At 45.5% G+C, this 26506-nt stretch overlaps 1 protein-coding gene across 1 annotated transcript in view; it reads right to left on the bottom strand.

Annotated features, from left to right (window-relative positions):
- The window catches only part of LOC140191790 (nck-associated protein 1-like), a 107695-nt gene that overhangs the window by 15350 nt on the left and 65839 nt on the right, over positions 1-26506 (bottom strand). The window contains exons 20-26 of the mRNA XM_072249550.1: positions 25755-25886; positions 19742-19960; positions 16883-17013; positions 15238-15335; positions 13289-13382; positions 7165-7247; positions 5925-6005 (exon numbers count right to left, since the gene is read on the bottom strand). Coding sequence (XP_072105651.1) covers positions 5925-6005; positions 7165-7247; positions 13289-13382; positions 15238-15335; positions 16883-17013; positions 19742-19960; positions 25755-25886 — 838 coding nt within the window. The remainder of the gene's footprint in view (positions 1-5924; positions 6006-7164; positions 7248-13288; positions 13383-15237; positions 15336-16882; positions 17014-19741; positions 19961-25754; positions 25887-26506) is intronic.

Raw genomic sequence — 26506 nt, forward strand, 5'->3', positions numbered from 1 at the left:
GAAGGATTCAAAGGGGGGAAAGTGGCCACAGTGGTTGACAAAGGAAGTCAGAGATAGCATAGCATTAAAAAAGTATATCAGAGCTAAGGTGAGTGGGAAGATGGATGATTGGGAAATTTTTAAGGAGCAACAGAACTTAACTAAAAAGGCAATATGGGGAGAAAAAATGAGGTATGAATGCAAGCTAGCTAGGAATATAAAGGAGGATAGCAAAAGTTTTTTTAGGTATGTGAAGAGAAGGAAGATAATTAAGAACAATGTTGGGCCCTTGAAGAATGAATTGGGAGAAATTGTTATGGGAAACAGAGAAATGGCAGACAAATTTAATATGTACTTTGGATCTGTCTTCACTAGGGAAGACACAAGCAATCTCCCAGATGTATGGATGGGCCAAGGACATAGGGTAACAGAGGAAGTGAAACAGATTGACACTAGGAAGGAAACGGTGATGAGTAGACTGATGGGACTGAAGGCTAACAAATCCCCAGGTCCAGATGGTCTGCATCCTAGGGTGCTAAAGGAGGTGGCTCTGGAAATTGCGGATGCATTGGTGATCATTTTCCAATGTTCCTTAGATTCAGGATCAGTTCCTGAGGATTGGCGAGTGGCTAATGTTATCCCACTTTTTAAGAAAGGAGGGAGGGAGAAAACAGAGAACTATCACCCTGTTAGCCTACCATCAGTAGTGGGGAAGACGCTAGAGTCCATTATTAAAGATGAAATAGCGGCATATCTTGATAGCAGTGATAGGATTGGGCTGAGCCAGCATGGATTTACCAAGGGCAAACCATGCTTGTCTAATCTATTGGAGTTTTTCGAGGATGTAACCAGGAAGATAGACACGGGAGATCCAGTGGATGTGGTGTACCTTGACTTTCAGAAGGCATTCGATAAGGTACCACATAGGAGATTGGTGGGTAAAATCAGAGCTCATGGCATTGGGGGGAGGATATGGACATGGATAGAAAACTGGTTGGCAAATAGAAAGCAAAGGGTAGCAGTGAATGAGTGTTTCTCGGAATGGCAGGTGGTGACTAGTGGGGTGCCACAGGGCTCGGTATTGGGACCACAGCTGTTTACGATTTACATCAATGATTTAGAGGAAGGCATTGTGAATAACATCAGCAAGTTTGCTGATGATACTAAGCTGGGTGGCAGTGTGACATGTGATGAGGATGTTAGGAGAATTCAAGGTGACTTGGATAGGCTGGGTGAGTGGGCAGAAACTTGGCAGATGGCGTTTAATGTGAATAAGTGTGAGGTTATTCACTTTGGGAGCAAGAACAGGAAGGCAGATTATTATCTGAACAGTGTGGAGTTAGGTAAGGGAGAAATACAAAGAGATCTAGGAGTACTTGTTCATCAGTCTCTGAAGGTGAATGAGCAAGTGCAGCAGGCAGTGAAGAAGGCTAATGGAATGTTGGCCTTTATTACAAAGAGAATTGAGTACAAGAGCAAGGAAATCCTTTTGCATTGTACAGGGCCCTGGTGAGACCACACCTGGAGTATTGTGTGCAGTTTTGGTCTCCAGGGTTAAGGAAGGACATCCTGGCTGTGGAGGAGGTGCAGCGTAGGTTCACTAGGTTAATTCCTGGGATGTCCGGACTGTCTTACGCAGAGAGGTTAGAGAGACTGGGCTTGTACACGCTGGAATTAAGGAGATTGAGGGGGGATCTGATTGAGACATATAAGATTATTAAGGGATTGGACAAGATAGAGGCAGGAAATATGTTCCAGATGCTGGGAGAGTCCGGTACCGGAGGGCATGGTTTAAGAATAAGGGGTAGGTCATTTAGGACAGAGTTGAGGAGGAACTTCTTCTCCCAGAGAGTTGTGGAGTTGTGGTACGCGCTGCCTCAGAAGGCAGTGGAGGCCAATTCTCTGGATGCTTTCAAGAAGGAGCTAGATAGATATCTTATGGATGGGGGAATCAAAGGTTATGGGGACAAGGCAGGAACCGGGTATTGATAGTAGATGATCAGCCATGATCTCAGAATGGCGGTGCAGGCTCGAAGGGCCTAATGGTCTACTTCTGCACCTATTGCCTATTGTCTATTGTAAGTTTCTGAGGGATAAGGTATGTTTGGAAAGGCAGTGTTTGATTAGGGCATGGTTTTGTGTGTTGGAGATCTTGTCTTACAAATTTGAGTTTTTTGATGAGCAGTGAGGATAGTTGACTAGGGAAGGGTGACAGACATAGTATATGTGGATTTCAGTAATGCTTTTGATAAGGTTCGATATGGTAGGCTTTTCTGGAAGGTTACATTGCATGACATCCAAGCAGTGTTTGCAAACTGGAAACAAGATTGGCTAGATAGTAGGAAATAGAAGGTGATGTTGACTGGATGTCTGTAACTAATAGTGTGCTCCAGAGCTCTGCTGAGCCCATTTCTCATCTCTATCAATGATTTAGATGAGAATATATGAGCAATAGTTAGTAAGTTTGCTGATGAAACTAAAAGAAGTGGTGTCATAGACAATCAAGGATTGCAATGGGACCTTGATCGGCCAGGTAGGTGGGCTGAGGAATGGCAAAAGGAATTTAATTCAGATAAGTGTGAGGTGTTACATTTTGGCAGGGTGATGTTGGAAGGATATTTCTCAGACTGAAGGTCCATAACTAGCGGCGTGCCTCAGGCGTCGGTGCTGGGCCCACTGACGTTTGTTATCTATATCAGTGATTCTCGTGTATGAGAATATATGAGGGCTAATCAGTAAGTTTTCAGGATGATATTAAAACAAGTGGCATTGTAGGCAGTGAAGAGGAGCATCAAGGATCGCAGTGGGATCTGGATCGGCCAGAGGAGGGTGGCAAATGGAATTTAATTCAGATAAGTGCGATGTGTTACATTTTGGAAGGACAAATCAAAGTTGGACTCTTACATTGAATGGAAGAGCCTTGGGTACTGTTGTAGAACAGAGAGACCTTGATTTATGGACGCATAGTTCCCTTAGAGCGAGCCTGACGTGGACAGGGCAGTGAAGGAGGCTTTGGCATGCTGGCCTTCATCAGTCTGGTAACTTTGTAAATTAAGTTGGTAAATTGCTTTATTGTCACAAATTCCAAGGTACAGAGAAAAACATTGTTTTGTATGCCATCCATACAGATCATTTCATCAGATCAGTACATCGAGGTAGTACAAAGAAAAGCAGTAACAGAATGAAGAATAAAGTGTTACAGACAATAAGCTGCAAGATCATAACGAGGTAGATTGTGAAGTCAAGAGTCCATCTTACCGTACTAGGGGACTGTTGAATAGTCTGATAACAGTGGGGTAGAAGCTGTCTTTGAGCCTGGTGGTGTGTGCTTTCAGGCTTTTTGTCATTTGCCCAATGGGAGAGGGGAGAAATGAGATTGTCTTTGATGATTTTGGCTGCTTAATCAAGGCAGTGAGAAATATAGACAGAGTCCGTGGAGGGGAGGGTGGTGCCTGTGACGTGCTGACCCACGACGTGAAATGATGGGCATATTGATTATAGAAGGCACGCAGCAATGTCGCGAACGTACAAGTGATTGGTGAGGCCGCGCTTGGAGTATTGTGTTCAATTTTGGTCTCCCTGTTACAGGAAGGCTGAGATTACACTGGAAAGAGTGCAAAGAAGATTTATGAGGATGCTGCAGGACTGAACATCTAAGTATTCGAGTTTCTACAGGCTGAGCCATTCCTCCTTGGAACATAGGAGTTGGGGAATCGAAAACTGGAAGACATAGCTTTAAATTTAGAGGTGAGGGGTTAAGTAAGAATGTGAGGGGCAAGGGTTTTTGCACAGTAGATATACAGAACCAGCTACCAGAGGATGTGATTGAGGCAAGTACGTTAGATACATATAAAATATGTAGATAGGTATATGGATGAGAAAAGTTTAGTGGGATATGGGCTGCGTTCTGGGACATGGGATTAGTTTGAGTGTGCACCTTGGTCAGCATGGTCAGGGCCATTTTCTGCACTGTACAGCTCTGTGACTCTGTGTACCCATCTACACAAATGCCATTTACCAGCATGATTCAAGTGCTGGTCCCAAAACATTGTGAGAGTCTCTGCCCTCACCACCCCCTCAGGCAGGGTGTCCGGATTCTAATCACCCTCAGGGGGAAAATATGACTCCTCAGATCCCCTCTAAATAACCCTCCCCTTGCCCCAAACCCATAGCCACTGGTTATTGATTCCACTATAAGGACACTTTCTGAGCAGGTCACCTACCTATGCCCCAAATGATTTTGTTGTCCTCAGTTAGGACTCTCCCCCATCCCATCCCCCCCCCGCCCCCCACGCTCTAATGAGCTGTATAGCATGAAAGCAGACCCTTCAGGCAACTAGGTCCATGCTGAACACTGGGCTCCCATTTTTACCCTCAGTCTACGCTCATCCTAACCCTAGAAGGACCTGTTTCTGTACTGGGTTAACTCCCCACATTCCCATCAGCTCCTGCCAGATACTGCCCTTCGCCCAGACACTCAGGGAGAAGTGTAGAATGGCCAATTAACCCACCAACCCGCATGTCGTTGGGATGTGGGAGGAAATCGGGGCCCCCACACGGAAACGCACGCCGTCATGGGAGAACAAAGTACAGACTTCACACAGACACCTTCAGAGGTCTGGAGCTGTGAGGCAGAGTCATTTTGGCATCCCAAAATATTTAAGGAGCACCTGAGTCAAAAGTTGAATCGTTAAAGCAGAGAGAGCTACAGGCCAAGTGCTGGGAAATGGGTCAGCAAGGGCACAGTGGGCCAAATGGCCTGTTGCTGCACTGTGCGATCCCATGATTCTCTGAGCAAAAACCTAGTCTGATCCTCGATGGGCAGACTTGCCTGCAGAGGTTAGTGAACGGAGTGTGCATAGTTGAAGGTGAATGATTGTGGCAACTGATGTCCATTAACATCAATATATACCTGAAGATTTCACTGGAACAAAGACTGTTCAGCCGCTCTAGTGTTTCCCTTAGTTCAATCCATTGTGGCTTTTCAATCCACATTGGTCCCATGACACTGAACGTTGAGACATTTGCACTAATCCAGTCCCACAGCCAAATCCTTCAACATTTGTCCAGATCAGTCATATCCTTACTCTGAGTGCATCTTGCACTCCCTCTTTATATTGTTCAACATGCTGATTTGCCAGACCAGGTCCTGAGAAAAGGTCAGTAACCTGAAGCATTAACTCTTCCTCGTTCATCAGACACTGCCTGAGTGTTTCTAGCCCGTAAGGCCATGAGATGTAGGAGCAGAACAGGCCATTCAACCCATTGTGTCCACTCCATCATATCAATCTCAACACCATTCCCCTATTTCCTCCCACAATCTTTGACATCCTTATTAATTAAGAACCCTTTCAACCTCCACTTTGAATATACCCAATGACTTGTCTTCCACAGCCATTTGTGGCAATGAATTCCACAGATTCACCAACCGCTGGCAAAAGAAATTCCTCCTCGTTTCTGTTCTAAAGAGATGTCTTGTATTCTGAGGCTGTGCCCTCTGGTCCTAGACTTGTCCACTATAGGAAACATCTTCTCCATTTCCACTCAATCTAGGCCTTTCAACATTCAATAAATTTCACTGAGATTCAACCCCCCCCCCCCTTCATTCTTCTAAACTCCAGTGAGTACAGGCCCAGAGCCATTAAACGGTCCACATACAGTAACCCTTTCATTCCTGGGATCATTCTCATGAACCTTCTCTGGACCCTCTCCAATGTCAGCCCATCCTTTTTTTAAATAAGAGGACCAAAGCCATTCACAATACTTCAAGTGCAGCCTGACCAATGCCTCATTGAGCCTTTTTTTTTGGTACCAAAATCAATTTATACACCAATCAATCAAGTGCAACGGTTTTCCCACTTTCAAAACTCTCCCTCTCAGGATTTTTCAGACTGCCATCGTCAGATACGACAGACAAGTAATCATCGATCATGCAAACCTCGTACCTTTCTCTCAGTAGTTAAGCTGGCGATATCACTCAGAATATTCATGTGACCCATGAGAAACGGGATGTGGCTGGATAAAACCTGGCAAAGCGAAAGAAACAACATGTGTTTAATGTAAGGAGCCTGACCAGCAAGGGCAGTGAAACTTTGAGAGTTAATCGTCACGGGGGAATACTGATTGAAAGAGGGGCAGGACTAGCAGAGCACTGTTCCAGGCGAGAGGATCCTCAGGCATAACAAGGGAGGAAATAAAGGAGGACAGGAGCTTGGCATTATTCACTGAGGCCATCAGTCCAAAAACAAGGGAGGATGGCTCAGAAGGTTCTTCAAATGAGGCTGAGTGGGTAAGAGTGTGGGAAATGAGAAGAGGGCAATTACTTTACTGGAAGTATACTAGAGGTTTCTTAGACAGAGGAGCAGATCCAGAGACAAAACACAGAGATGTGTAAACAGAAGAATGTTATAGTAGTGGAGACTCCAACGTCCCCAATAATTCCTTGGACTACCCTTCGTAAGAAAGGTCTGGAGCAGGTGAAATTTTTCATATGGATGCCAGGGAGCTTTGTGAGCCAGACTGTAGACAGTCCAACGAGAGGAAGGGCAGTACTGGACCTTATCTTGGGGGGCAAATGTGGGCAAGTGGTTGTGGAGTCAGTGGGGGAGCACTTTGAGTACAGTGACCATAACTCAGTCAGGTTCAAAGTAGTTAGGGAAAGGGATAAAGAAGGTCTGGACATTGAAGGATGAGCTGGAGGAAGGCCATCTCAATATCGTTAACCAGCACCGGCGAAACGTACACTGGAACCAGCTACTCAGAGGTAAATTTGCATCCCACACGTGGGAGTCATTCAAAAGTGAAATGGTGGGAGTTCAGGAGAAATGTGTTCCCCAGAGAGCGAAGCATGTGGACCAGTGTATCTGGGGAACTGTGGATGTCCAGGTTATCAATAACAGCTCAGCAATTCAACACCAGCCTCCCCTCAGTATAAGTCACCAAGCTCTAAACCTGGGCCTGCTCTTGCACCAACAGACGTAGCACTGACAGACCAGAGACAGCCTGGCTGACAGAGCCGCTAGGAACGCTCAAACTTTGCGCTCCTGGTCACAGGGGCACGATGAGGGCTGCTGGAAAAGTCAGGAATATGAAGAGCCCACTGGGTTCAGTGCAGAGTACACTCCTACTGAATCAACATAGCCCGTACATTCCAGTTAAAACCAGAAAGCACGTGCTGCCACTTACATCATGAAGTGCTTCCTGTGCCATTGATCGGAAGGTCAGGATCACTCCAATGATCATCATCCTCTTCAGGACATTTTCAGAAGCTGGAATAACACAGCAGGAATTAGACCCAAGACAAGTTTACCTGATTCTTCAGCCAGTTGTGCTACTGCCACCCCACCTCTCTGTCCCATGCCAGAGTCGTGGGCAGGGGGAGGGGTCACCATGAGCTGGCGAGGGGGGAGGGCTCTGCCCAAGGGGCAGGAAGGTGTGGAGGAAGACAAGAAACCTCGAGGCCCATCCCCTAGACAACCATTCCAGGCCTGAGCCTACCTTTCAGCCTGACCCTGGGGAGCCCTCCTGCCCAGAGGCAGAGCCAGGTGCTGGGGAGCTGGGCAGGGAGAGGGAGCAGTGGAGGCAGAGGCTTCCTCCATGATGGAGGTCACCTAGCCTCCACAGCCCTCTGAGGAGACACCCACCCTCTGAGATGGAGGATGGGTCCCCTGATGGAAGGGAGTCCACTACTGCGGATTGGGAGGGGTTTCAGCCTTCGCTTCACTTACACTTACACTTACACTTCACTTACACTTCACTTGTGAGTCTGTTGGGGTCATCTATTGCATCCGGTGCTCCTGGTGCGGCCTCCTCTACATCAGTGAAACCCAACGCAGATTGGGTGACCGCTTCGTCGTGCACCTCCACTCCGTCAGCCACAACAGACAGGATCTCCCGGTAGCCACCCACTTCAACTCTGCCTCCCACTCCCATTCAGATATGTCCATACATGGCCTCCTCTACTGCCATGATGAGGCTAAACTCGGATTGGAGGAGCAACACCTCATATGCCATCTAGGTAGCCTCCGGCCCCTTGGTATGAACATTGAATTCTCCAACTTCCGGTAATTCCCTCCCCCTCCCTTCCTCTATCCCTATTTCACTCTGCCCCCTCCCTCAACTGCCTATCACCTCCCTCATGGTTTTGCCTCCTTCTACCACCCATTGAGCTTTCCCCTATTCCTTCTTCACCTTTCCTGCCTATCACCTCCCTGCTTCCCCTCTCCCACCCCTTTATCTTTCCCTTACTGGTTTTTCACCTGGAACCTACCAGCCTTCTCCTTCTAACCCTCCCCCCACCTCCTTTATAGGGCCTCTGTCCCTTCCCTCTACAGTCCTGACGAAGGATTCCGGCACGAAACATTGACTGATCGTTTCCACGGATGCTGCCTGACTTGCTGAGTTCCTCCAGCGTGTTGTGAGTGTTACTGAGACCGGTTGAATGCAGTCTCACTGTTGTCTGACTAGACATTGCTAGCAGTGGAGGAGAAGGAAGGGGTCAGAGGCTGAGGTGTATCATTGATGGGTTTGCCAAAGATCAGTTAGGGAAGTGGGCCAAGGAGTGACAAATGGATTTCAATACAGGTAAATGTGAGATGAAGCATCTTGGAACGTGAACCCAGCACAGGACTTGTACAATGAATGGTGGGACACTCGGGAGTGTGATGGAACAGAGGGACCGAGGAGTACGAGTGTATCATTCGTTGAGAGTGGAGTGGTGTCACAGGTAGACAGGGGGGTGAAGGTGTCTGGCACGCTGGCCTTCAATAGTCAGGAGTTGGCACATTATGTTGCAGTTGTACAAGTCGATGGAGGGACCACACTGGGAGTACTGTGTACAGTTTCTGGTCACCCTGTCGTAGGAAAGACGTGGTTAAGCTGGAAAGGGTGAGAGGAGAGTCACCCCAGGGAGTCTAGAGGGTCTGAGTTTATCAGGTACATCTATCCTAGAAACCTCAGCTTCCGCCTCTCCAGAGAAAACAACCCAAATTTGTCCAACCTCTTATTACAGCTCATGTCCTCTAATTCACGTAAACCTCTTCTGCACCCTCTGCAAAGCCCCCCCACCCTGTAGTGGTGTGACCAAGACTGAAGGCAATACTCCAGATGTGGCCTGAATGGAGTTTTAAACTGCTACAATGTGACTTCTCCACTTGCACTCAATGTCCCAACTGACGAAGGCAAGCACTCCGTGTACCTTCCTTACCACCCTGTCCGCTTGTGTTGCCACTTTCAGGGAGCTACGCAAGGTCAACCATTAACTGTACACTCTGTCCTTTCCTTTGACCTTCCGGCACGCCACTCTTCTCACTTCTCTCAAGTTCTCCCCTGCACACTCCGCAGCTGTGTTAAATCCCTGGGCATTAACGCCTCGATGACCTGTCCTGGGCCCAGCACACAGACACAGTCACAAGGAAGGCACACCAGCGTCTTTACTTTCTCAGGAGCTCCATCTTGTCACTAAACACGCTAACAAACTCCTACAGGTGTACTGTTGGAAGTGTCCTGACTGGTTCAGTCGATAAGGCAATTTGACTGCACAAGAACGTAAGAAGCCGCAGAGAGTAGTGGAATCTGCCCGGTATATTAAGGGTACCCCATCCTCGGTAGTGTCTACAGGAGGTGCTGCCTCAGGAAGGCAACGTCCATCATCAGAGATCCCCACCATCCGGGCCATCCCATCTTCTCACAGCTCCCATCGGACAGGAGATACAGAAGCCTGAAGTCCCACACCACCAGGTTCAGGAACAGCTACTTCCCTTCAACCATTCGGTTCCTGAACCAACCAGCACAACCCTAATCACCATCTCAGTACAGCAACACCGTGAGCACTCTGCACCACCGCAGATTGTGCGCTTGTTATTTTTGCACTTGGGTCTTGTTTTGGTCTCTCACTTCCACTGCATTGCACAATTCGTGTATAGTTCACCTTTTGTGTGTTGTCAGAGCCTATGTGCCTGTCAGGCTGTTTGCAAGTGAATCTTTCACTGTAGATGTACCTCACTAAACTTGTCGGGCTTGTAGGGCAGATGTATACACTGACTTCTTCCCCAGGGTTGGGGAATCAAAAACTTGTTGATGACAGGAAATTGGGAGTGGTTGTTGATAGTGAAGAAGATTATCGTCAATTACAGGGGTGGAGGGGAGGGTGGTGGTGGTCAGGGAAGTGGGCCGACACATCTTGGAACGTGAACCCAGCACAGGACTTGTACGATGAATGGTGGGACACTCGGGAGTGTGATGAAACAGAGGGACCGAGGAGTACAAGTGTATCATTCGTTGAGAGTGGAGTGGTGTCACAGGTAGACAGGGGGGTGAAGGTGTCTGGCACGCTGGCCTTCAATAGTCAGGAGTTGGCACATTATGTTGCAGTTGTACAAGTCGATGGAGGGACCACACTGGGAGTACTGTGTACAGTTTCTGGTCACCCTGTCGTAGGAAAGACGTGGTTAAACTGGAAAGAGTGCAGAAGGTGAAATCACATGGGATCCAGGATAAGCTGGTCAGCAGGAAACAAAACCAACTGGAAAGGTAGTTTGTCCATCGTTCCATAAATGAGATTTACTCAGCAAGGAGAAACATTGTCCTATAAATTGAAATGATGGAACACTTTCCAGTTGCCTGGGTGAGCGCAGCTCCAACTTTCAAGAAGCTCAAAAACATTCAGGAGCAATCAGCTACTCAATCAGCAACCCATCCATCTCCCAAACACTCCCTAACCCCACCACTGGGTGCACAGTGCACCATCTATAACATGCGCCTGCTTAACTCACCAAGAGAGACAAGGTCAGTGGGGACAGGGGGACATCGCCACCTGCAGGTTTCCCTCCATGTCACACACCAACCTAACTTGGAAATATATCACCCTTCCTTCATTGTCACAATATGTAGAGAGGCCGTCCGGAGGAGAGGCCATTCTGGATTTGCTGTTGGGCATGAACCAGGTCAGGTGTCAGATCTCTCGGTGGGTGACCACAAGTCCCTGACCTTTACCAGAGCTTTGGAGAGGGATAAGAGCAGACACTATTGGAAAACATTTAATTGTGGGAGGGTGATTATGATGCTATTAGACAGGAACGTGGGAGTGTAAATTGGGGACAGATGTACTCAGGAAAATGAACAATAGAAATGTGGAGGTATTTTAGGGAACACTTGCATGGGGTTCTGGATAGGTTTGTCCCAGTGAGGCAGGGATGAAAGAATCATGGTTGACAAGAGATGTGGAATATCAAATCAAGAGGAAGAAAGAAGCTTATCGAAGGTTTAGGAAACAGGGATGAGACAGGGCTCAAGGGAGTTACAAGGTAGCCAAGAAGGAGCTGAAGAGTGGACTTAGGAGAGTTAGAATGGGACATGAGAAGGCCTTGGTGAGTAGGGTTAAAGAAAACACCAAGGAGTTCTACACATATGTGAAGGATAGGTGGATGACCAGAGTGAGGGTAGGACCGATCAGGGAAAAAGGAGGAAACGTGTGCCTGGAGTTGGAGGAGGCAGGGAAATTCCTCAATAAATGCTTTGGCTCAGTATTCACCAGTGAGATGGACCTTGATGAATGTGAGGACAGTGTAGAACAGGCTTATAGGCTGGAACGTCTTGATGTTAAGATAGAGGATGCCCTGAAACTTTTGAAAAACATTTGCACAGGTAAGTCCCTGGGGATGGACAGGATATACGCCGGGTTACTGCAGGAAGTGAGGGAAGAGATTGCTGCACTCTCGGCAATGATTGTTGCATCTTCACTGGCCATAGGAATAGTGCCACATGATTGCAGGGTTCAAGGAAGGTATAATCCTGGGAATTATAGACCGGTGAGTCTTAGGTCAGTGCTGGGCAAACTATTGGAGAGGATTCTTAGAGACAGGATGTATGAGCATTTGGAGAAGTACAGTCTGATTAGGGAGAGTCAGCATGGCTTTGTGAGGGGCAGGTCATGTCTCATGAGCCTGATTTAATTTTTTGAAGAAATGACCAAATAAGTTGATGGAGCCAGAGCAGTGGATGCGGTGTGTATGGATTTTAATATGATGTTTGACAAGGTGCCCAATACTCATTCAGAAAGTCAGGAGGCATGGGATCCAGGGAAACTTGGCTGTGTGGATTCAGAATTGGCTCCCCCACTGAAGATGTTGGTTGTAGGTGGTGCATATTCTGCCCGCAGGATGGTGACCAGTCATGTTCCACAGGGATCTATTCTGGGACCCCTGCTCTTTGTGATCTTTATAAATGACTTGTATGAGGAAACAGAAGGGTGGGTTAGTAAGATTGCAGATGACACATGAGGTGGTGATGTTGTGGATGGTGTCGAAGATTGTCGTAGGTTACAACAGGACAATGACAGGATACAGAGATGGTCTGAGAAGTGGCAGGTGGAGTTCAATCTGGAAAAATGTGAAGTGATTAATCTTTGGAAAATCAAGTCTGAGGGCAGAATGCAGGGTTAATGGCAGTATTCTTAACAGTGTGGAGGAACAGAGGGATCTTGAAGTACTTGCCTACAAATCCTTCAAAGTTGCCATGCAAATTGACAGGGTGGTTAAGAAGGCGTATTGTTCAAGAGCCTGGAGGTAATACTGCAGCTCTATAAAAACCTGGTTAGACTACACTTGGAGTATTGTGTTCAGTTTTGGTTGCCTCATTATAGGAAAGAATGTGAGAGCTTTAGAGAGGGTACAGAGGAGATTTACCAGGATGCTCTCTGGATTAGAGAGCATGTCTGATGAGGATAGGCTGAGCGAGCTAGGGCTTTTCTCTCTGGAGGATGAGAGGTGACGATAGAAATGTACAAGATGATAAGAAGCATAGATCGAGTGGACAGCCAGAGACTTTTTTCCTGAGATGGAAATGGCCAATATGAGGGACATTCAAGAGAGACTTAGATGGGCACTTGGGCATTGAAGCTTTGGACACTACCTCACTTTTGTTTTTAAAATATACAGTATTTCTGTTTTTGCGCATTTTTAAACATCTATTCAATACACGTAATTGATTTACTTGTTTATTTATTATTATGTTTTGTTTTATTTATTATTTTTTTCTCTCTCTCTGCTATGTTATGTATTGCATTGAACTGCTGCTGTTAAGTTAACAAATTTCACGTCACGTTCCGGTGATAATCAACCTGATTCTGAAGTCCTGCTGTACGTGTGGGTGTGGTTTGCATCTCGTGAAGGGAATACTCGCCTCGGGCGTGGTGCAGCCAGGATTCACTGGGTCCATTCCTGGCCAGAGGGTATGGCAGGGATTCAGGCAGCTATGCATCGGATACAATTGTGTAAAGGGTCAAACTAAGGGATAATGTTATGCCACTTACATGTTAGGCGCTTGGCTAGGTTGGCCATCACAGTGGGTTTCCGAACGTTGGCCCACACCTGGACCAGGATATCCATGTTCTCCACCACCAGTTTCTGTTTAAACAACGAAGAGTAAACTGTCATTCACCCACATCTCTCCCTCCTCAGCAGCGGCACTGTTCACACAACATGCCAGCGACCCGGGTTCATTTCCCATCCCTGCCTGTAAGCAGTTTATACGTTCTCCCGTGACCACGGGGGTTTCCTCCGGGTGCTCTGGTTTCCTCCCACACTCCAAAGATGCATCGGTTGGTAGGGTTAACTGGTCATTGTAAATTGTCCCGTGATTAGGCTAGGGTTGCTCGGCGGCCAACTGCGCACTGCATCTCAATAAATTAATAAATAAACTTTTGGATACAGTTGGGCTTTGAACTCATTCGAAAGAAGGATAAGAATTCACTAACTACAAAATGCAATGGTCAGGAAATGACAGGAATGGTAGAATTGAAGGACACCGAGACAGCAATCTTCCATGTCAAGGTGTCAACAGATACCTCAGCAGGGTTCTCAAAGCCTGACCACATTCCCCAACCAGAATAGACATGGAAAGGATGTTTCCTATATTAAGGGAGTTGAGGACCAGAGGGCACAGCCTCAAAATAGAAGGAACACCCTTTAGAACAGAGACGAGAAGGAATTTCTTAAACCATTGAATCTGTGAAATTCATTGCCACTGACGGCTGTGGAGGCTAAATCATTGGGTGTATTTAAAGTGGAGGTTGATAGATTCTTGATTAGTAAGGGTGTCAAAGGTTACAGGGAGAAGGCAGGAGAATGGGGTTGAGCAGATAATAAATTAGCCATGATGGGCTAATGGCCTAATTCTGCTCCTATGGTTTTCTGGAATGTCAAAGGGGAAAGAAGTCAATGAAGTCAGTGCCTGGAGTTTGGATGGGCCTGTATTCCTTGGAGTTTGGAAGAATGTGTCAGAGGCTGACAGGAGTCTGTAAAATTATGAGAGGCATAGACAGGGTGGATTGTCAGAGTCCTTTTCCCCAGGGTGGGGATATCAAACACTTGGGGGGGGGGCATAGATTTAAGGTGAGAGGGGGAAAGTTTAAAGGAGATGTAAAAGAAAAGTTTTTCTACATAGGGACTAAGGAACAGTAATTATCCTACAACCATCAGGCTCCTGAACCTGTGTGGATAACTTCACTTAGCTCAACACTGAACTGATTCCACAACCTATGGACTCACTTTCAAAGACTCTACAACTCAGTTTTATTTATTTACTTATCTATTTATTTTATTTTGTATTCGCACATCGGGGGGGTTGTTTGTCAGTCTTTGTGTGTAGCTTTTCATTGATTCTACTGTGAATGCCTGCAAGAAAATGGCTACCAGGGTAGTATATTGTGACATACGTATATGTATGTATTTTGATAATAAATTCACTTTGAACCTTGAGTGGTGGGTGCCTGGAACATTCTGCCAAGGGAAGTAATGGAAGCAGATATGTTACCAATGATTAAGACCATAAGACGATAAGACAGAGGAGCAGATTTCGGCCATTTGGTCTGTAGAGTCTCCCTGTAATTATCTCTCTCAACTCCATTCTCCTGCCATCTCCCTGTAACCATTAACACCCCTACTAATCAAGAATCCATCAACCTCAGCTTTACATTTACCCAATGATTTGCAAAGGGGATAAGGCAAGACCTTTAGAAGCACTGATGTACAGAGGGATCTTGGTGTGCAAAGGACCCACTCCCTGAAAGTGGTGACAGTTGCAGATCAGATATTAGAGAAGGCACGTGGGGGTACACGCCTTCATTGGTCAGGGCGTCAAATATAAAAGTTGGGAAGTCACGTTTAGGCAGACACCCTGGAGTCCAGATGGAAAGTGGAATTGGTCAAGGCGGTATTCCACAGGACACCTGCACTGACTGCTCAAAGACACAGTGCCTACCTTCAGCTCGTTCATCTGTGAAGTGATGTGCCACATCAGGTGCTCACTCAGGTGCTTCATCCCATATGGACCAATCAGTTCTGCCAATGCCTGCATCTCTGTGAAGACACAATAATTGAAATGAGGAGCAAAGGCTTCACTGCAAAACAAAAATAATCCTTCAATGAGCAACAGAATCCAATGGGAATAATGTCGTCGACTACTGTCCCATGACAGTACACAGCCCAATCACTGCAGTTAAGAGCTATAGATAAGAGGCATAGATCAAGTGGATGGCCAGGGATCTTTTTCCATGACAGCAATAGTTAATACCATGGGGTATAATTTTAAGGTGACTGGAGGAAAGTATAGAGGTAAGTTCTTTACACAGAGAGTGGTGGGTGGGTGAAACATTCGGCTAGGGGGAATAGTACAGGCAGGTATATAAGGGGCATTTCAATAACAATTTATCACTATCAATACATGCAGGTCATTGCTCAGAAAACCTCGGGCTGCTGTGCAGACTAGGCCCTCACAGACGTTCACGTTACACTTCGCCTCCTCTCGTACACACAGTGACGGTGCTGGCACAGCAACACGTGAACGGGATAACTACAAATCCAGGGACTTGCAGATGAAGAAGTTATAAGTTAAACACCCAGCAGAGGGCATATTTGATAATCAGCCTTTGGTATCAGTGAGGCCGTGGTAATTTCATTTCCAATAAAGGAACAAACTCACCTCAAGCTATGAATTGATTTTGAAAGAGGGGAGATTTGAGGGGAAATTTACAAGGTAAAATGCAAGCAGGCTTTTTTCATTCACATTGGGTGAGACTAGAACTAGGGGTGATAGGTTAAAGGTAAAATATTTAAAGGGAACCTGAAGGGGATCTTCTTCACTCAGAGAGCAGTGAGAGTGTGGAACAAGATGCTAACGGAAGTAGTGTATGTGGGTTCAACTTCAACATTTAAGAGAAGTTTGGATAGGTATGGTCCAGTTGCAGAACCAGGCAGAATAATAGTTCAGAATTGATTAGATGGACCGAAGGGCCTGTTTCTTGCTATAGTGCTCTGTGACTCTATGATTATGTTACACTTTCTCATCAGAGTGCACTGTACGGTGGTCAGTGACTGCACTCCACTTGCCATATTTTTGCCCACTTGCAGAACCTATCGATATCCTTTGTAGTCACATTGTGTCATAGAGTCATGTGCTAACTCTGAGCTGAAAATTGTTCTCAGACTGAACAGGGCATCTGTGTAGGCCACCATTTTGATTTGGTTAACTGGAAAAATCTTGCAAAGCAATTTACCATTTTCATTGCTGTACGGTTGGAAGCTTCTTGATCAATTTAATTATGGAAAAAAAGTACACTCACATTTTCTAGAACAGCACAAGCGGGAAAAAAAAGCAACTGGAAGGTGTAATCAACAAAAACTCACGGTGATATCAGAGCACAGCCAATTTTATGGACAGGCCAGATTTGAAAGAGGTATTGCACTAATCCAACAAAACCTGCAGGAACTCACTGTGAGCTCATATTCAATTTACACTTGAAACTCCCTGAACTCTTGTGCTGACTTAGACAATTTGCACTGTTGAAAACACTAAAACTCAGAACAGTAACCCATCAACAGGTATTGATTTGAATCAGTTCACCAACCTGAAACATCAGAATATTCTTCAGCATTGAACATCTGTAGATTCTCAATCGGCATTGTCACAAATGATTTGATGGCAGGGGAGTGAATGATTACCCCATTACTGGTCTGCCTCAGAAGACTTTCCAAGTACCTAGAAAGAAGAGTCATCTCAGAAATAAATTTTACCAGGAGCCGTGACGTGGAGCAAGAGGCAATGAGAGTTTAAAGGAGATGGGTTTCAGGATTCGCTACTGAGTTTCACATAACAGGATTCTAAAAGAGGCACATTTACAAATCGCTAGTTAATAGTTGATTAGCTATCTGCTCTGCCACTTCATCATGGTGGATCCAATTTTCCTCTTAGCCCCAAGGCTTTGGTTCAAGGGCTTCAGTGAGAAGAGATGGTCTGATGAAGAGTCTCGTCAACTGTTGACTCTTTTCCATAGATGCCGCCTGGCCTGCTGAGTTCCTCCAGCATTTTGTGTGGGAAGCAAAGGGTGATGGCTGAAGGTTGATTCTCCATCTGGATGCCTGTGACTTGTGGAGTGCCCCAGGGATTAGTGTTGGGAACTCTGTTATTTATCGTTTATGTAAATGGTATTGATATGGATGTACAAGGCACAATTAACAAGTTTGCTGATGATATTAAATTAGTTTTTTGATAGTGAAGCAGGTTACAATGAATTACAGAGAGATCTTAATCAGTTGGTGAGATAGGCTGAGGAACAGCAAATAGATTTTGACTTAGATAAGTGGGCAGTGATGAATTTTGGACAGTCAAATCAGGGTAAGATGAATACAGTGAATGGCAGGGCACTGTTGAGCGTTATAGAACAGAGAGACCTGGGAGTACAAGCACACATTTCACTGAAAGGAGACAGGCTGGTAATGAAGGCATTTAGCATGTAGGCCTTCATTAGTCAGGGCATCAAGTTTAAGAGTTATTCTGTTACAGTTCTGTAAGTTGATGGTTAGACCACGCTTGTACATTTTTGGTCACCCTGTTACAGGGAAAATATTGTCAAGTTAGCCAGGGTGCAGAGGACATTTACGAGGATTCTGCCTGGACTAGAGGGCCTGACTGTTTTCCCAAGAGACAGGAAGCTGAGGGGTGACTTTAAAATCACGAGGGACATAGATAAGGTGGATGGGCACAGACTCTCCCTAGGGTAGGGGAGTCTGAACAACACAAAATGTGCTGGAGGAACTCAGCAGATCAGGAAACATCTATGGAGGAGAATAAACAGTTGATGTTTCGGGCCAAGACCCTTCATCAGGACTGGAAAGGAATGAGGCAGAAACCAGAATAAGAAGGAGTACAAGCTGGCAGGTGATAGGTGAGACCAGGTGAGTGGGTGGGGGAGGAGGGATGAAGTGAGAAGTTGGGAGATGATAGGTGGAAAAGGTAAACAGCTGGAGAGGAAGGAATCTGATAGGATAGGAGAGGAGAGTGGACCATGGGAGAAAGGGAAGGAGGAGGGACACCAGAGAGTGTGATGGACAGGTGAGAAGAGAGCCAGAATGGGTAATGGAAAAGGGATAAGGGGGAAGGGTTTGAGAAATGACCAGAAGTTTGAGAAATCGATGTTCACGCTCTCAGGTTGGACGCTACCCAGACAGAATATGAGGTGTTGCTCCTCCATTCTCAGAGCGGCCTTGTCATGACAGTAGGTACAGTGGATTCTGGTTAATTAGGCTATTGGTTAATTGTGGCAGCCGCTTATTTGGAACAACCGTTAAAGAACAAAAACTAATGAAGAAAATATTGGGATTTCCTCTATTTATTTGGGACACTGTGTCGCATAACTGGAACAGGAGACTGCTGTTGAACCGTTTCTAACTAGTGTCATTTGAGTGCGCTTGCGTGATCTATAGACACTACACCGTGCTTAGAGTTAACAGTTTTTAAACAGCGCCAGTTGTGTGTGTTTGTTTTTTTTATTTATTTAGTGATACACTACGGAGTCGGCTCTTTTGACCCTTTGAGTCACACCCGACAAACCCCATTAACTCTAACCTAATCACGGGACAATTTACAATGACCAGTTAACCTACCCAGTGTGTCTTTGGACTGTGGGAGGAAACTGGAGCACCTGGAGGAAATCCATGCATTTCACGGGGAGAATGTAGAAGATAGTAGTGATTTTTGGCACTGATAGTTGGTGAGAAATAAACATTAAGACAATTCAGAACTGTTTTTCTCATTGTAGTTTCAAGCATTCAGGCTTGGAGATGGCAGAAACAGCTGGGAGTGAAAATGAAACGATTTCATTACTGGGTCTGTGCTGATTTTGTTCGTTTACAGTCAATCAAAAGAATGGGGCAGTGTACACTGGATAAATTCCTCTGTCAATAACTATTAGGAACTAATACACAGTTTTGTAGTGCTGTAGTAGTATTGGCAGTGTTCTGTATTTCATTTAAATACATAATTTTTTACTCAGTTAAATGGTAGCTTGTCTTTTTTTTAAACCTTTTTAACTATTTCCATGAAACTTTGGTTAATTGGGGCAGCTGCTTATTGGGCTAAAACATATTGGTCCAGATGTGTCCCAATTAAATGGAATCCACTGTGTTAGAAACTTGAGGGCTCAAGTTTAAGGCGAGAGGGGAAAGACACCATTCGGGACCAAGTGGCCTGCTCAATCGGGACCCCATCCACCACCTGAAACACTCCCTCCATCTACCAGCACATGGCCCGTCTGTGAACTCTAAAATACATTGCAGTTAGGCTGGTTGAATTACATCCCTCAATCCCGTGACCTCTGCCACCCAGAACAATGGCAGCAGCTACTAGTGGGGGGTGGGGGGTCAGGTCATATCTGTCCCTCTGTCCCGCACTTTGCTTCTGATGCAGTGTCAGTGAGCTCTGCACCTACCAATTGGTGTACACTGTCGTCAGGGTTATTTCCCCATTGGCATCAACGGCTTGAGACTGCTGCAGCAGGACATCCTTGCAAATCTTGGTCACGTCAATGTTCACGTAATGGGCAACAGAGTGCATGAACGTAATGAAAGCCTTGACACTGGACAGCACCTCAGACGGCTTCACAATCTCCTGCGTTTGCTGGTTGTAACCAGTCAGCCGCACAATAGCCCTGAAAGCATTGAAAAGACATCAATCTGAAGCAATATACATAACAATTGATGAATGTTTCTGCTCTTAGCACATAGTTAAAGGTGTAACCCTGCAACTTAATGCACAGCTCAGGATGGATCTGTTTGTCAGTTAACCTTCTGGTTAGTTGTATGTTCATGGGACCATCCTCAACACTGTAACGAAAGGAGTCCTGACGAAGGGTCTCGGCCTGAAACGTCGACTGTACCTCTTCCTAGAGATGCTGCCTGGCCTGCTGCGTTCACCAGCAACTTTGATGTGTGTTGCTTGAATTTCCAGCATCTGCAGAATTCCTCGTGTTTGCTATTGTGGGTGTATGGCTTTAAGAACAGACACCAGTGTTGATTATTCAAAGGGGTTCTGCTAGTTGGGATGTGCTACCATTGTAAATATGTAATAATGCAAATTTACCTGACTACATTCAAAATGTTAAAGTAGGTGATTATAGCAATTGAAACTGTATTTTGTTGTTTAATTGAGTCCTGATGAAGGGTCTCAGCCCAAAACAATGACTGTTTATCCCTTCCCATAGATGCTGCCTGACCTGCTGAGTTCTTCCAGTATTTTGTGAGTTGCTCCAGATCTCCAGCATCTGCAGAATCCACCCCCCACCTTTTTATTCTGACATCTTCCCCCTTCCTGCTCCAGATCTCCAGCATCTGCAGAACCCACCCCCCCCCACCTTTTTATTCTGACATCTTCCCTCTTCCTTCTCAGTCCTGAAGTAGGGCCTCAGCCCAAAATGTCGACTATCTATTCATTTCCATAGATGCTGCCTGACCTGCTGAGTTCTCCAGCATTTCACATGTGTTGCTTTGGATTTCCAGCATCTGCAAATTCTTTTGTGTTTATGATCTGCAGAATCTCTTGTATTTAATCATTTATTGTTATCTTTGTGTTGAAGAAGTATAAAACATTGTGGCAGAAGAGTGAGATTCTCCTAGACTCTCCTTCCTGAAGGCCCCCTGTGGGAATAAAGACTTCATTATTTCCCAGGTACAGTTTCCCAACAGAGGGAATTTGTAGAATGCCTACAAGATGGGTTTTTAGAGCAGCTTGTGGTTGAACCTACTAAGAGAATGGCAGTTCTGGATCGGGTGTTATGTAATGACCCAAATTTGATTAGGAAGCTTAAGGTAAAGGAACCCTTAGGAGACAGTGATCATAATGTGATAGAATTCTCTGTGCGGTTTGAGAAAGAGAAGATAAAATTGAATGTTTCTGTATTACAGTGGAATAAAGGTAATTACAGAAGCATGAGAGGGGAGCTGGCCAAAGTTGATTGGAAGGGTACACTAGCAGGGATGACAACAGAAGAGCAATGGTTGGTGTTTCTGGGGGAAATTTGGAAGGTGCAGGAAAGATACATCCCAAAGATGAAGAAAGTCTAAGACAGCATAAAAGCAAAAGAGAGAGCATATAATATAGCAAAAATGAGTGGGAAGGTAAAGGATTGGGAAGCTTTTATGAACCAACAGAAGGCAACTAAAAATGCATAAAGAGAAAAGATGAAATATAAAGGAAAGCTAGCCAATAATATAAAAGAAGAACAAAAAGTTTTTTTTCAGATATATAATAGAGAGTGGATATTGGACCACTGGAAAATGATGCTGGAAAGATAGTAAAGGGGGACAAAGAAATGGTGGAGGAACTGAATAAGTATTTTGCGTCAGTCTTCTCTGTGCAAGACACTAGCAGTGTGTCAGAAATATGAGAGTGGCAGGACACAGAAGTGAGTGCAGTTGCTATTACTAGGGAGAAGGTGCTTTGGAAGCTGAGAGATCTGAAGGTAGGTAAGTCACCTGGACCAGATCACCTACACCCCAGAATTCTGAAAGAGGTGGCTGAAGAGATATGGAGGCATTAGTAATGATCTTTCAAGAATCACTAGATTCTGGAATGGTTCCTGAGGACTGGAAAATTGCAAATGTTACTCCACTCTTTAAGAAGGGAAGGAGGCAAAAGAAAGGAAATTATAGGCCAGTTAGCCTGACCCCGGTGGTTGGGAAGGCGTTGGATTCGATTATTAAGGATGAGGTTTCGGGGGCACTTGGAGGCACACGATAAAATAGGCCAAAGTCAGAAAAGGTTCCTCAAGGGGCAATCTTGTCTGACAAATCTGTTGGAATTCTTTGAAGAAATAACAAGCAGGATGGACAAAGGGGAATTGGTGGGTGTTGTTTACTTGGATTTTCAGAAGCCTTTTGACAAGGTGCCACTCATGAGGCTGCTTAAGAAGATAAGAGTCCATGGTATTACAGGGAAGATACCAGCATGGATAGAAGATTGGCTGACTGGCAGGAGACAAAAAGTGGGAATAAAGGGGGCCTTTTCTGGTTGGCTGACAGTGACTAGTGGTGTTCCCCACTTCTTTTCACATTGTATGTTAGGATTTGGATGAAGGGATTGATGGCTTTGTGGCCAAGTTTGCAGATGATATGAAGATAGGTGGAGGGTCAGGTAGTGTTGAGGAAGCAGGGTGTCTGCAGAAGGACATAGTCAGATTGGGAGAATGGGCAAAGAAGTGGCAGATAGAATATAATACAGGGAAGTATATGGTCATGCACTTTGGCAGAAGGAATAAAGGCATTGACTATTTTCTAAATGGGGAGAAATTCTAAAATCAGAGGTGTTAAGGAACTTGGAAGTCCTCATGCAGGATTCCCTAAAGGTTAACTTGCAGGTTGAGTCGGTGGTGAAGATGGCAAATGCAATGTTAGCATTCCTTTTGAGAGGACTAGAATACAAAAGCAAGGATATAATCCTGGAGCTTTATAAAGCATTGGTCAGACCACACTTAGAGTATTGTCAGCAGTTTTGGGCCCCAAATCTAAGAAAGGATTGGCATTGGAGAGGGTCCAGAGAAGGTTCACGAGAATCATCATGGGAATATAAGGGTTAATGTATGGGGAGCATTTGATGGCTCTGGGCCTATAGTCACTGGAGTTTAGAAGAATGGGGTGGGGAGAGGCATTTCATTGAAACCTATTTGGTCAGGCCACATTTGGAGTAGTGTGAGCAGTTTTGGACCCCTTATCTAAGAAAAGATGTGCTGGCATTGGAAAGGGTCTAGAGGAGGTTCACGAGAATCATCCCTGGAATGAAAGGGTTAACATATGAGGAGTTTTTGATGGCTCTGGGCCTGTACTCACTGGAGTTGAGGAGAATGAGGGGGATCTCACTGCAACCTATTGAATATTGATAGGCCTAGACAGAATAGGTGTGGAGAGGATGCTTCCTATAGTGGGGGAGTCCGGGACCAGAGGGCACAGCCTCAGAATAGAGGGGCGTCCATTTAGACCGAAGATGAGGAAAAACATCTTTAGCCAGAGGGTGGTGAATCAGTGGAACATCGCCACATTTGGCTTTGCACTGGGTGTATTTAAGGTGAGGGTTGCATAGTTCTTGTTTAATCAGTGTGCCAAAGGTTACGGGAGTGAGACAGGAGAATGTGGTTGAGAGTGAAAATAAACCACTGAAATGAATAGGACTGAAATTCAGAACAAGGCAAGACATACAGGAGCACAACAGGGAGTGCAGAATGCCCATCGGATTGAACTGCATTAATTTCAATGCAACAGCCTGACAGGAAAGGTGGATGAACTCGGAGTATGGATAGCTACATAGGATTGGGTTTTATAGCCATTACAAAACATAGCTGAGGGAGGGATAGGATTGGGGGCTATATGTTCCAGGGTACAGGTCGGAAAGGGTGGCGGGGGAAGTTATATTTCTGATAGAATCACGTTTATTGTCATTGACATATGTCATGAAATTTGTTGTTTTATGGCAGCAGTACAGTGTAGTACATGAAAATCTATAAATTACAATAAGCAATGAAAAAATTAGTGCAAAAGCAGAGCAAAATAGTGAGGTAATGTTCATGGACCATTCAGAAAACTGATGGTGGAGGGGAAAAAACTCCTAAAAAGTTGAGTGTGTGCCTTCAGGCTCCTGTACCTCCTCCCTCATGGTAGTAATGAAAGAAGGTACGTCCAGGGCGGTGGGGGTCTTTAATGATGGATGCCGTTTTCTGGAGGCATCGTTTTTTGAAGGTGTCCTCGATGGCGGGGAAGGTTGCGTCCGTGATGGAGCTGGCGGAATCTACAACACTCTGCAGATTTTTCTGATCCTCTGCATTGGAGGCTCCACACCAGGCTGTGATACAACCAGTCAGAATGCTCTCCACTGTACATCTCCGGAGACATACCAAATCTCCTCAAACTCCCAAAGAAATGTAGCCACTGGCATGCCTTCTTCATATGTAGATCTTCAGAGATGTTGACACCCAGGAACTTGAAACTGCTCATCCTATCCAATTCTGACCCCTCGATGAGGACTGGCGTGTGTTCCCTTGATTTCCCCTCCCTGAAGTCCACAATCAGTTCCTTGATCTGACTCACATTGAGTGCGAGGTTGTTGTTGTGAGACACTCAACCAGCTGATCTATCTCACTCCTGTATGCCTCCTCATCACCATCTGAAATTCTGCCAACAATAGTCATGTCATCAGCGAATTTATAGATGGTGTTTGAGCTCTGTCTAGCTGCACAGTTATAGGTGTGGGAGATTTATAGAGAGAGTAGAACAGTGGGATAAGCACACGTCCTTGAAATGTGCCGGTGTTGATTGTCAGCGAAGAGGAGATGTAATTTCTCATCCACACAGACTGTGGTCTCCCGAGGGGTTGCCAAGGATCCAGTTGCAGAGGGAGGTACAGAGGCCCAGGGTTTTGGAGCTTGTTGGTTGGTACTGATGGGATGATGGTGTTGAACACTGAGCTGCAGTCAATAAACAGCGGCCTGACGTAGGGATTACTATTGCCCAGGTGACCCAAGGCTGAGTGGAGAGCCAGTGGGATTGAATCCGCTGTAGACCTAAATGCAGAGGGTCCAGGTCTCTGCTTAGGCAGGAGTTGATTCTAGCCATGACCACCCTCTCAAAGCACTTCATCACAGTAAATGTGAGTGCCACTGGGTGACAGTCATTGAGGCAGCTTGCCCTGTTCTTCTTGGGCACTGGTATGATTGTCATCCTTTTGAAATGGGAGGGAACCTCTGAATGCAGAACTGAGAGATTGAAGGTGTTCTTGAACACTCCAGCTAGTTGGTTGGCACAGGTTTTCACAGCCCTACCAGGTACACCATCAGGGCCTGACACCTTGCAAGGGTCGACAGGGTGGTGAGGAAAGCTTTTGGTGAGGAAAGTGTTTTACCCCTGGTTGGGGAATCAGGAAGTAGATGGCACAGGTTCAAGATAAGAGGGAAGAGGTTTAATAGGGACCTGAGGGGCAACTTCTTCACCCAGAGGGTGGTCTGTGTATGGACCAAGCTGACAGAGGAAGTGGTTGGAACATTTAAAAGACACCTGGACAAGTACATGGATAGGAAAGGTTCAGAAGAATATGGGCCAAAGTCTGGGAAATGGGATTATCTTAAATGGGGATATTGGTTGGCATGGAACAGTCGGGCTGAAGGGTCTGTTTCTGTGCTGAATAAACCTGTACAAAACAGATGCTGCATTGTGTGCTCAGTGTGATGGATCAGAGGACAAATTTCCAAAGTCAAGCATCTGAAAACCCTTTGGAAGGCCCTCTGCAGATGTCTAGCCATATACAGAGAATAAGGCAGGCAAATATCAACTGATATTTGATCCCAAGATAACTTATCAGCTTCATTCAGGTCTACTCTTAGCCTTCTTTACTCAGAAGTGAATCTACCCAGCCTGCTGCTAACTCCCAAATTTAAGCAAGAGTAACAAAGCCTTGGACATTACTTGGTGAGCCGCAGTTCCAGTTGACTGGTGAGGTATTCCACAGGTAGTATGATGTGGTCGAAGACAATCAGCTGTCGCACATGGTTGATGGTCTTGCAGTACTCAGTGAGGGTAAGGTGATGTTTATCCATGCTGAAACACAAACAGATTTGATGTTACTTTTCCAAATCAAACTCCCATCGAATTTCTAAGTATCTTAAATATCTTATGGTGTTTTTTTATGGTGTTCCATGAAATTTTTCCAAAGCTCTGTTTGCCTGGATCCCGAGTGTACAGGTTGGCTCAGTAATCAGGTGAAGGTGCCAATACCAATACAGAATAACACGGAATGCTAGGGTCAATCCACATCAGACTCAGATGGATAGACTGATTCATAGCTGAAGAATCTGTCTAATTTTGCCCTGTCACTCAAAATAAGTAACCTTTTACAATTAGAGTATCTAAATTTAGCTTACCAAATCTTTGTTAACACGGGTATATGATATGATCAATAATTAAATATTTCAGGAATTAAAACTGAAAGACATGCTTATATACAAAACTAAAAAAAACAAAAGAGCAGGAACCCTGCTGTGACAAATGTTACCAGAACCATCTTGATTTGTGGCCCAGGTGCAGATGCCAAGCTGACGGTGCCCCTCCCTCCCTTGGTGGCATCCGTGTTTTCCCCATCCCTCACCGCCTTGCCCACCTGACGGTGAAACAGTCCATCCCACACTGTGACTCTGTCCATGACCAGAGTTCCCGCCAAC

The sequence above is a fragment of the Mobula birostris genome, chromosome X (genome assembly GCF_030028105.1).
Source record: "Mobula birostris isolate sMobBir1 chromosome X, sMobBir1.hap1, whole genome shotgun sequence".
Classification (NCBI taxonomy): Eukaryota; Metazoa; Chordata; class Chondrichthyes; order Myliobatiformes; family Myliobatidae; genus Mobula; species Mobula birostris.